Raw genomic sequence first — 12,353 nt, 5'->3', positions numbered from 1 at the left:
CCCCAGGTAATCTTGCCCGGGGACACTGGGACCTTAGCTGTGACCCGACAGCCCAGAACTGCCATACTGCCCAACAGACTTGGCATGCTTGAGGCCCACAATCCCTTCCTCCCTGTTTTCTTTCTTCTCTCCCCAGCTCCTATGCTTTCCTCGTTCCCTTTTCCTTATCCCTTTCTCCTTTCCTTTTTATGCCAATTTCCACTCTCTTGCTTCCTCTTCTAGAATTCCACAATCAAGAGGGTCTTAAAAAAATATGATATGGGGGACCGGCGCCGCAGCTCACTAGGCTAATTCTCCGCCTAGCGGCGCCGGCACACCAGGTTCTAGTCCCGGTTGGGGTGCTGGATTCTGTCCCAGTTGCCCCTCTTCCAGGCCAGCTCTCTGCTGTGGCCAGGGAGTGCAGTGGAGGATGGCCCAGGTGCTTGGGCCCTGCACCCCATGGGAGACCAGGAAAAGCACCTGGCTCCTGGCTCCTGCCATCGGATCAGCGCGGTGCCACGGCGGCCATTGGAGGGTGAACCAACGGCAAAGGAAGACCTTTCTCTCTGTCTCTCTCTCTCACTGTCCACTCTGCCTGTCAAAAAATAAAAAAAAGAAAGAAAGAAAGAAAAAAATATGATATGGGGCTGGCGCTGTGGCATAGTGGGTAAAGCCACTGCCTGCAGTGCTGACATCCCATATGGGTGCCGGTTCCAGTCCCGGCTGCTCCACTTCTGATCCAGCTCTCTGCTATGGCCTGGGAAAGCAGTAGAGGATGGCCCAAGTCCTTGGGCCCCTGTACCTGCATGGGAGACTTGGAAGAAGCTCCTGGCTTCTGGCTTCAGATCAGCTCATCTCCAGATGTTGTGGCCAATTGGGGAGTGAATCAGCAGATGGAAGACCCCTCCCTCCCTCTCTCCCTCCCTCTCTCTCTCTGCCTCTCCTCCTCTCTCTGTGTAACTCTTTCAAATAAATAAATAAATCTTTAAAATAAAATATGACAAAAACAAGATGGACTGAGAACTCTGTGGCCCACTGCTCCTGAAAAGGCACATGAAAATCAGATCAGCTACAGGTCAAAGTCCCTAGATGTAGACATTTACATACTTTATTCAGTGAAAAATAATACCCACAGGCCTGCTGCCATCACAAATCTGGAGCCCAGCGAGCTCTCACCTGCTGAGGGGCCCTCTACCAGCTCACCTCTCCAGCAAATGCTTCCAGCCTACCTGATTTGGAGTTCCCTAGCTTTCTGCCTGTAACAGATGGACTATGACAAAGGGCTTGGGCTGAGAGTCAACCTAACTGATTTGACTTGATGCATAACACAGCAAAGGACATTCCAAATCCAGAACAAGTGCCCGCTGAGGGCTCCATGGTAAGCTTACGGGATTTGCCTTAAACCAATCAACCTAAGCATTCTCCAAGGTGCTGCCCAGGCTGCTCACAACACTTTCCAAGTCACCACTCCTCAGTCCTGAGTCTTAGATTCACATCTCTGTTTCCTCTTTCTAAATTCAACTCTACAATGGAAGGAAGAGAGCTCTTTCCCTCGCTCTGTGTGTGTGTGTGTGTGTGCGTGTGTAAATACCCAACGTGGACAGAAAGGTGATTAAGGCCACCGGCAGATGAGGCAATCCTTTTTCTAACACCCTCAATGCCTGAGAAACCCTCGGTGGGGCACAGCAGTTAGGCAAGGGAGGAAAACACAGAGATAAGTCCTTAAACTGAAAATTTTTCCTCCTAATTACTCAGATCTGGAAACCATCCAACACAGAGAGACCAATGTGTGGTCAAAGCTCTACTCATGGGGCAGTAATGTAAACGCTGAGTGACAGCCGAACATCCAAGGCTCCCTATGTGCCTGGCTTGTCTGCAAAATAGTGAAGGGGCAGATGCTATGGTACAGCAGGTCGAGTCACCATCTGCAACATCCACATCCAACATCGGAGCCAAGGCTGAGTCCTGGCTGCTCCGTGCTTTTGATCCAGCTTCCTGCTAATGACAATGGGAAGCAGAGTATGATGACTCAAGCTCTTGGGCCCCTACCACCTATGTGAGAGACCTGGATGGAATTCCTGGCTCCTAGCTTAGGCCTGACCACTGCATCCAATTGGAAAGTGAAACAGAGGATAGGAGCTATCATTCTCTTTCTGTGTCTCCTTTCTCTATCACTCTGCCTTTCAAATAAATAAAATAAGTCTTTAAAAAAATATAAAGCAGTGAAGAACCTCCTTGTTCTTTCCTGTAAAGTCTGAACAAGCTCTCTAGTTAGCTAGGGAGAAGAGGGCAGCCGTCCACCTTCTGTCCCTTAAACCTCCTGTCCCTTAAACCTACCCGGTAGGTCAGGCCTTCATAGTAGTGCTGACTGAAATCCTCCCAATGACAGAGGCAGGGCTCGGCTTGCCCCACAGGTTGAATCCCAAACTCACAACTGGAGGGTGCAGAGTGATGGCTCATCGCACAGGCACAAGGTGAGGCTTAGTCACGCTGGGCTTGCCCGTCAGCATCACACTGTGGAGCTGGGCCTGCTGCCCAGGAAGGGTCAAAGTCTGGGCATCCCCCTTCCCTGGTAGGTGCAGGCCTTCTGCCATCACAGACAGCCCACCATCCTGAGAGGACCCACCTCCTACCATCCTCCATCCTTCAGAAGGCACAGCCAAAAGAGCCCTGGATGCACTATGAATGGAATGGCAGACAAGCGAGCAGGACATGCAAGATTCAACTAGACACTGTGCCTCAAAATGTCCTCTTTCAGACCCGGTAAATACAGAGGGTAACTCTCAGAGCACATAGAGGACTCTACAAGTCCTACTCACATGTCCCCCTCTAGCTCCATTCATCACGACAACCCTAGAGTCCCACATTCCTGACTTTTTCCAAAGTACACACCAACTTATAATACTCCCTTCAATTTACTTTTGGGGAGGCAGAGGGTCTATCTTCACAACAAAATTGCAAGCTCTGTGAAGATGGTATTTTTGTCTCTTTGTTGTCCCCAAGGCCTAGAAGATAGGCACTCAACAAGTATTTGTGAATGAGTGACTAATCTTTAAGTCACCAACTGCAAGATCTCAAAGCCCTGGCTGCTGGGTAGAAGACCTCTGAGCTAGGGCCTTAGGGGCAAGCCCATTACTCTCCCAAACCTTAAGTATTTAGGATGCATGAACGCTCAAGGGCAGTACAGTGGTAGAAAGACCAGCAACACTGGAGCCAGACAGATATGTCTGCTAATATCTCATGAGATCTTGGCCAAATGCCTTCACTTCTCCGAACCTCAGTTCTCTCATGTATAAAATAGAAATAGTATCTGCTTCACAGAACTGTGTGAACTGAAGATGATAATGTGTGAAGGTAACGCAGCCATCTTCTTGATGTGGATCCTAGTGCACCAACAACAAGGAAGGTTACCTGGGGGGCAGCAGTTACAACAGGGAAGCCCCACTATGTACCCCATGCAGGACTGGCTGGAGACTACTGACTTGTTAGGGTTTTCACCCAGGTGCAGAACTGCAAACTAGTTTTCCAGTTTCACTTCCAAAGCGGGAAATCTTACAGCTTTAATTACTCTAAAAGACACTGTGTCTAGGATGTTTCCTAGGGCATCCTTGATTGTAGCTCTCTTTAAATACCTAGAATCCAATGCCTTTTGCTTGGGCGAGGCCCTGAGATCTACTGGCATCTCTGTTCCTGGAATACTAAAAGCCCCTGGTCAAAAGCATAAGACTGGTGCCTAAGACCAAGTGAATCACATGGCCACTGGTAGACAGTCTCTTCATACCCAGAGGACTCTAAACATGTGCCTTTCTCAGATAAGAGGTGAATCTTTGTGAGCTACAAGACTTAGAAGCCAAGTAAAAATGATAGTGTCTCTTCCCACCCAAATAGGAGAACTGGATTGAGTTTCAGGCTCATTACTTCAGTACTGGCCCTGCCTCAGCTATTGCAAACAGCTGGGGAGTGAACCACTAGAGGGAGAGTTTCTCTCTCTCTCTCTCTCTCTCTCTCTCTCTCTCTCTCTCTCTCTCTCTCAGTTGTGGAGGGTGTGGGGTGCAGGGTGAACCAGTAGATGGGAATACTCTCTCCTTCTCAAATAAACCATAACGTGTAAGGTCCCGCGTTCTGGTGTACCCTCACGGCTGCTGGCTAACTTCTCAAACAAGTGACATTGATTCCTCCTTTCCTTTGCACCTCACATTTCCTCCACATAGAACTCTGGTGTCAAATCACCACAGGCTGATCCCTACTGCCTGTCATTCAGCTCAAATGTTCCCTCTCTCTGAGCCCTAAGCACCCAATCAGTAACCTCACTGCTGACCCAGTCATTCTCTAACTGTCCTTTCCACCCCCTGTGAGGCGTTTTGTAATACTACTCCCCTCTAGCATTACCCTGCTCAAGCTACATTGTCTGCTGGCCCTTCCTGAGCCCAAGCCCACAAAAGCCGGCACCCTGGCTGTCATATTCACTGCTGTATCCCAGTGTCTCACCAGGGCAGATTTTCAACAAATAACTGCTGAGGTAATGAATGAATATATTGACAAGCACACTGGGAAGGACCAAGGGGCCCTGGTTGCAGGAGTGAGATATGCAGGAAAACCAGGGGAAAAGGCAGTGAGGGCACTGACGCTTGTGTGCACCCCTGGGTATGATTCCATCAGGGCACCAAGTCCGAGCATCCCCTTCCCTCAGGCCACTCATTTCTCCACTATCCCACACACTAGCTGGCAACCACCACACAGCATACAGGGTTTGCCTCAGAGAATAAGAAGGGCAGCAGGGGCAGGGGTTCTGTGGTGTAGTGGGCTAAGCCTCCGCCTGTGGCGCCAGCATCCCATATGTGCACCGGTTCAAGTCCCGGCTGCTCTACTTCCAATCCAGTTCTGTGCTTATGGCCTGGGAAAGCAGTGGAGGATGGCCCAAGTGCTTGGGCCCCTGTACCTGTGTAGGAGACCTGGAAGAAGCTCCTGGCTCCAGATCAGCACAGGTCTGGCTGTTGCAGCTATTTGGGGAGTAAACCAGTGGATAGAAGACCCCTCTCTCTCTGTCTCTCTTTGTAACTCTGCCTCTCAAATAGAGAGTAAGAAGGTAGCTTTGTGTTCTTTCATCTCAAATGTCACTAGAACACAGGTCAGGAGGACCTTCCTGTCCTTCCCAGTCCTTTGAAGCCTTTGATCTCAACAAAAATTCCAGCATGGGCTGAGCAGATGAGGGCCTTCTCAGAACCAGGCTTCCCTTTCCACCTCACACTTAAGGCAACCAAGAAGTCTCCTCTTAGCTCCTGAGCAGATCCCATCAGCTTGCTGGGACACATCCCACTTCAGTGAGCAAGGAACTGCTCCGTGCATAGCACTCACCCAGGCCACTCCAGCAGTGGGAGTCTAGAGGAACCCACTTTCAGGACTGGCTGACAACAGGGGCTGTGAATCCAGCCAGGGAAGGGGCTCAACGCCAGTTAGGTTGTTCACACAAAGTCCCTCAGAGAGGCTGCCTGGGGATCAGCCTGGCATGCTCACACTGTAGGCTCCCCAGAGCAGGGGGCTTACAGTGTACAGATGAGAGGAGAGACTCTGGAAAAGAGGCAGGAACCAGTAAAACAGAAGGACCTCTGCCCAGAGACTCCTCACTCTTAGCCAACCACCTCTTCCTGACCCATACTGCCACCCCCTTCCCTGTGCTGTTTCATTTCCTTTCAGAAAACTTTGTTTTGGTTTGATACTTGCCTCTAGGCCTCTGGGAGAATTTTCTGAGTTTTGTTTCTCTTCTTGTTTCTAGGCTACCTGAGCTGGCTCCTACAGCAATAGCGCAGTGGGAACTAGAGAGCCGGGGGTTGGGAGTGGTGTTAGGATTCCAGACAGCAAGAGGAGGGAGGGGAAGAGCTTATTTGGGTTCAGACAGACTTTGGTGGCCTCCAGACACCCAAAAGGATATTAGGGGGCTCCAGCACAGAAGAAAACCAAAAGACCCAGAGGGAAGCCATCTGCAAAGAAAAAACTTGAAATTCTAAGAAATCAAAAGGTCAGATCAGGGGCCCTGCCCAAGGCCAGTCCAAGGCAAGCACCCTCAGGAAACCAACTAGAGGTTCTAGCAGGAAAGCCTCCACCCAGCACCTGGAAGGACGATGACTCTGGGCACTCGTGCTGGGCTGGGACCTACCCATCAACACAAGCACACACCCTAAACGGCACCAGGCCTGAAGTGTGGGGTGGAGGTGGGAAAGGGTGGAGAGACAGGGAGGGTTCCACCCTCCCCAGGGCAGGGACACAGGGCTCAGCATCCCAGCCTCTCTTGCCTATCCTACATCAAGGCCCAAATCCGGCCCCACCTCCAACAAGAAGGAACCTGGCTTTCCCAGGCTGAGACAGGAGGCAGTGGAATTCCCCTGAGGCGGGCTGCACAAGGCCTTGGCCTCAGCCGGCTTCAGTGCAGCTCCCACAGCACCTCCCATAGACAATAAACCCTGCAAGGCCATTCAGGAGAGACACCAACCCCCGGACCCAGGGGAGAAGGCTCCCTGGCACAGACTGAGTTACCCCCAAACTGGGCTATTCTCATTCGAATGGCAAGCCAATAGCTTAGCGAGAAAGCAGTTTTTAAAAAGAAGCAGAGAACCTTGTCTTCTCCTACCCCAGGCCATCTTAAGGGCTCTGTGGTCTGACTCCGTGGACTGGAATCCAGTGCAGTCCTAGCTATATGTCCTCGAGCATACTGCTCAATCTTGCTGTAGCTCAGTTCCTCCCCTAAAATATGGAGGTGGGCCGGCGCTGTGGCACAGCGGGTTAAAGCCCTGGCCTGAAGCGCTGGCATCCCATATGGGGTGCTGGTTTTAGTCCCAGCTGCCCCTCTTCCGATCCAGCTCTCTGCTACGGCCTGGGATAACAGTAGAAGATGGCCCAAATCCTTGGGCCCCTGCACCTACGTGGGAGACCTGGAAGAAGCTCCTGGATCCTGGCTTCAGACTGGTGCAGCTCCGGCCATTGTGGCCATCTGGGGAGTGAACCAGTGGATGGAAGACCTCTCTCTGTCTCTACCTCTATCTGTAACTCTGTCTTTCAAATAAATAAATCTTTAAAAAATAAATAAAATATGGTGGTGACAGTACCAACTCCAGAGGCTAGCTCTGAGTATTAAAGGATCTGTGGAAAGGGCTTCCAAAGGGCCTGGTGCAGAAGCACCTGCTGACTGCTGCTTTTCTGATGGGAGGACAAAGCTGAGCAATCATGTATCTGTGGACAAAAACTATCAAAGTTGCTATGGTAACCATACAGGGAACCAGGCATTCCCCAAGTGGATGGTCGGGTAGAAAGATAGAGAAACCACCCTTCTCATTTTTGTCTTCCTGGGCCTGTCAACAAGCAACAGAGGCAAGAGAGGCCCCCACACCACTGCAGAGGCCTCAGAAACTGTGGGTGAGGAGCAGGGGAGTGAAGACACAGCAAGAGAAAGACCACTGCCAGTCCCAGGCTCCTGCTTCTCTTCCATGGCACTGGCATCTCTCACAGTGACTACAGCAGGTGAACATTTGCTGCAGCATTATTCTAAAATAGCTAGACAGTGCAAACAACTCAAATGCCCACCAACTGACAGATAAAACACAATGCATCCATACACCATACAACATAAAATATTATCCAGCCATAAAAAAGAAAAGCACTGGCACATGCTACAATACAGAGGAACTTGGAAATCATTATGCTAAGCCACTCACCAGAGACCAAACATTGTGTAATTCCATTTACATGGAGTAGGTGAACAGGTCAATTTATGAAGACAGAAAGTAGGTTAGTGGCCACCCAGGGATGGGGGCTTGAGAGCCAGAGGGAGCTGGAAAGTGGCAACTGATGGGTATGGAATTTGGTTTTGGGTGCTGAAGATGTTCTAAAATTGATTGTGGTGATAGGTGCACCACTTAGTGGATATACTAAAAAACACTGATTTGGATATTTTTAAAGTGTATGGTATCATACCTCAATACAGATGTTTTTAAAAGTTAGAAGATAGTCATGACAGAAGGTGCTGGGAACTTCCGAAAAAGAAAGTAACAATCTGTACATAAAGAAAGGTGGCCAAAAGGCAACCAGGGCAATGCCCAACAGTGAGTTTTTACCTGGCCCCCACATCTCCTTCAAGACATTGGCACCACGTCAACCCAGATACCTCTCCCAGAAGATAAGCCAAAAACCACCCACCCACCTCAATGACCCAGCATGGCTATAAACTCCCAGGCACTAAGGTCTCTTCCACGGCACTTACCCAGCAGGATAGGCAACTAAACCTGATCGGGGGTCACAGGCAAGTCCTCTGCCTCCAGACACGGTTATTCCCAGCACCTTCTCCAAGGTCACCTGTTAGAGCAAGACAGAGAAGTAACATGTTATAGACAGAGCTGGTGTGGAAAGGAGGTGCTGAAGGCCCCTGCCTCACCCTACAGTGCTGCTTTCCTGATGCCCCTGTCTTCAGGAGCATGGGGTCATGACTTTTGCAGCCTTGGTTATGGACACAGGCCCTCAATCCCATGGGAAAAAGACAGTGTGCATCATTTGCATTTATCAGGGCTCAGTGAGCCAGAACCATGGGAAAGAAAATCAATTGTTTCAAGCACAGACCATGCTACAGAGGAACAAGCATTCTCCTAATCCAGCAAGGCCTTGGGTCCTCGGCTGGACTTTTGGGTCTGAGAGACTTAGGGGAAGTCACTGATCTTCCTGCAGTGGCAGGCATGAAGGAAAAGCCAGTCTGATCTATCGGAGCCTAAAGAATGTTAGGTATCAATTAGTGACTCATAATATCCCTGACCTTTGCATTCCATCATGCTCTTCCCTCCACCAGAGGACTCCACCTCCCAAATATGTGCCAGTTTATACAGATTACAAGCCTAGGAGGCAAAAACACGGCTTGATGCTGTGTTTTGCAAAGTACAGATGTGCAGAGTACTCTAAGTACTATTATTAAGTCACAACTCCCACGGAGACGAAAGGGAAACTTGTGTAAAGAGCTAGAGGACACGGCCACAGGAGGCATCCACCTCTTTCATCATCAGCAGTGTTATTACCCCATGTTGTCAGTTGTCCCCGGGACTCAAAAGGACTAACCTCAAATCAGGCCCTAATCTTTCTGCTAGATGATGCCATATGAGAGTCACTCCCCTATAACCTCTGGCTTGTCACCTCTGCTCCACGCCATCCTGGTGGTCACTCCAGGTCAAGAACTGTGTGCACTCCTTGGCTCTGAGGGAGATGCTTCTAAACGCAGAATGGCAGTGAACTCCGGCTACACTGTACTCTGCCAAGAAGACTCTGACTCTGAGGAGAATCTTGGGTGCCTTAGGAGGGTGAGATGAACCAGAGACACTCAAGAGGTGATCATTCTTGTGGCATGGTGGTCTACTCCTAGTCCAGGCCAGATTCTATAGAGAGGGGAGGTGCAGAACAAATTGGGATAGCTTTAGGATCTCTCCTTTCTCACCATCCCACTGGGAGAACTGGAGATGCTCCTAGAGGGCCGGTTTAAATTCTCATCTCTGAGGACCATTTTAGTTCAGGTTGGAAAGAAATGTCAGACAAAAGTGAGTCTCGGCCGGCGCCGTGGCTCACTAGGCTAATCCTCCGCCTGTGGCGCCGGCACCCCAGATTCTAATCCCGGTCGCTCCCCTTCCTGTCCAACTCTCTGCTGTGGCCCGGGAGTGCAATGGAGGATGGCCCAAGTCCTTGGGCCCTGCACCCGCATGGGAGACCAGGAGAAGCTCCTGGTTCCTGGCTTTGGATCAGCGCAGTGCGCCGGCTGCTGCGCACTGGCCACAGTGGCCATTGTGGGGTGAACCAACGGAAAAGGAAGACCTTTCTCTCTCTCTCTCTCTCTCTCATTGTCCACTCTGCCTGTCCAAAAAAAAAAAAAAAAGTGAGTCTCCTAGGATGTTACACTTAGGTCCCCAAGAGGCTTCTTTCCTTCTTGGGATGCAGACCAGGACTCCCAACACGTGTCTGCTCACTGGTAGAAGTGATACAGCTACTGAGCACCAATCCACAGCCACCTGTCAGCACCCTTGAGTCTGAGATGCTAAGCCTATCAGTGAGTACACTAACTTCAGCCTGCTTTATACATTTTTGATGGTTTGCCTCAACTTACGCCTCCTTCATACCCAGTCATTATGACACTGACTGAAGACCCCAAGATCATCCTGCAGAAGTCCAGGGGATCCTCAATTCAGGTCACTATGCCCTCCTCCAAACACTGTGCCTGTAGCTATCCCAGAGGGAAGAGCAGTCAGGACATTCCTGCTGCATCTACTACCTGGTGCAGAGAAGAGGCGTAGAAACCCAAGGACAGCATTTACCCCACGGATGGAAGATGTCACAAAACCAAGTGTAGTGTGCTAAAATGCTGCTCAACTCCTGTTCTCTGCAAACCAATCTGAAGGCAAATTCTTTGGAATCACATTTGCTCCCGCCTCTTCCCTTCTCATGCTTCAGTGTTGCTCCCGAAGAATCAAACCAAGTGTGTTGGGTCTCAGCTGCCCTTCCCTCTGCCAGGAATGTGGGTAGTAGGTGTTTTGTGGGCAGATGATCCAGTTCCACAGAGAACTGATTCTGCAACTAACTTGGACTTTTTTTTTTTTTTTTTTTTTTTTTTTTTTTTTTTTTGACAGGCAGAGTGGACAGTGAGAGAGAGAGACAGAGAGAAAGGTCTTCCTTTGCCGTTGGTTCACCCTCCAATGGCCGCCGCTGCAGCCGGCGCACCGCGCTGATCCAATGGCAGGAGCCAGGATCCAGGAGCTTTTCCTGGTCTCCCATGGGGTGCAGGGCCCAAGCACCTGGGCCATCCTCCACTGCACTCCCTGGCCATAGCAGAGAGCTGGCCTGGAAGAGGGGCAACCGGGACAGAATCCGGCGCCCCGACCGGGACTAGAACCCGGTGTGCTGGTGCCGCAAGGTGGAGGATTAGCCTATTGAGCCACGGCGCCGACTCTAACTTGGACTTTTCAATGGCAATTTAAGGCAGGAGGGAGACATGGGTTACTCAGACACTAAAGTCCAGTGTTTCTCACTCTTTTGACCACGACCCATAGTAAGAAACACATTTTGTATCACCACCCAATGCATACATACAAAAACGTATGTATGTGCATAAAACTGAGAGAAAAGTTTTGCAAAACAATACTTCATTGCATGTGACATACTCTAGTATAAGTCATTTTATTTAAAAACAAACAGCTCAGGACATGGCCCACTTTATCAAATCCTTGACCTACCCATGGGCTAGGAGCTCCAGTTTGGGAAACCCACACTGGCTCTGCTCACTGGCATCTCTGTTCCTCAGTCACTCTCCTCCTAAGGCTCTGCGCAGTGGAGCACACTTCTGGACTAGGAAAACCCACAGCCAGGAGTTTGCCTGGGCTCAAAGCTTGGCTTATTTTCAAAGGATTTATGGGTTTTGGCCTTTTCTGGCTTTCTAAGCCGCCATCCAAGGGGAAAAAAGCAGTTTCCTTCGGCTCTGTGGAGGGGGAGGAGCACGGAAAACATTCAGGGGCATCAGCTGGTTTTTATTTTATGTTCTTAACTCAAACCAGTTTCCTGTTTGCAGGGAGGTTCAGGGCACAGCTCCACTTTCAAAGGATTTGAGAGTTCAGAGATCCTGTGAGGCCTCCAGCATCCAGGCTTATTTTGCAGAGCTGCAACACAATGGACTTTCTCCCTCTGCTAACCTTCCCTCCCTCCCCTCTCTTTCCAAAAACATGGCAAAGCTTCCACCTGCCCTAGAAAATGAAGACAATTCTGGAGGCCCCTGCAAACACAGACAGGCTAACCGTGCCCAGGTTTCATCAGCAGTGTGCTACTGCTGGCTCAACACCAGCTCGGGACGCCGACTGTGCTCGACTGGTCCGTGTGTCAGGAATAGCACATAGGCAGCCTGGAAATCACCACATGAGACAACTTACAACCACAGGAAGGAGCACAGGTCTACAAACCACAGCTCTTCCTCCCGCCTCAGAGACTGTAAACCTTTAGTGGTGCACCACTCAGCTCCAGTCACTCTGACCTCTGAATGAGATCAAGACTCCAACTGCCAAGTGTCCCGCTTCCTCCCTGATTCTCTGGGCCTTTCCCTCTATGGCAGGTCACGTTCTTTGTTTTTTGTTTGTTTGTTTGTTTTTTTCTTAAAGATTTTATTTATTTGAGAGGTAGCGTTACAGACAGTGAGAGAGACAGAGAGAAAAGTCTTCCTTCCGTTGGTTCACTCCCCAAATGGTCGCAACGGCCGGAGCTGCGCCGATCTGAAGCCAGGAGCCAGGTGCTTCTCCCCGGTCTCCTGTGTGGGTGTAGGGGCCCAAGGACTTGGGCCATCTTCTACTGCTTTCCCAGGCCACAGCAGAGAGCTG

At 50.3% G+C, this 12,353-nt stretch overlaps 1 protein-coding gene across 2 annotated transcripts in view; it reads right to left on the bottom strand.

Moving 5' to 3' along the window:
- MAPKBP1 (mitogen-activated protein kinase binding protein 1) overlaps nt 1-12,353 on the bottom strand; it is a 51,823-nt gene that overhangs the window by 18,016 nt on the left and 21,454 nt on the right. For both annotated transcript variants that reach the window (XM_017348118.4, XM_017348119.4), the window contains exon 3: nt 8,231-8,322. In XM_017348118.4, the coding sequence (XP_017203607.3) occupies nt 8,231-8,322 (92 nt within the window). The remainder of the gene's footprint in view (nt 1-8,230; nt 8,323-12,353) is intronic.

This window comes from Oryctolagus cuniculus, chromosome 12 (assembly GCF_051225735.1).
Source record: "Oryctolagus cuniculus isolate XC-2025 breed Fujian yellow rabbit chromosome 12, ASM5122573v1, whole genome shotgun sequence".
Lineage (NCBI taxonomy): Eukaryota > Metazoa > Chordata > Mammalia > Lagomorpha > Leporidae > Oryctolagus > Oryctolagus cuniculus.
The sequence above is the reverse complement of the archived record's forward strand: the minus strand, read 5'-3'. Positions and strand labels throughout refer to the sequence as shown.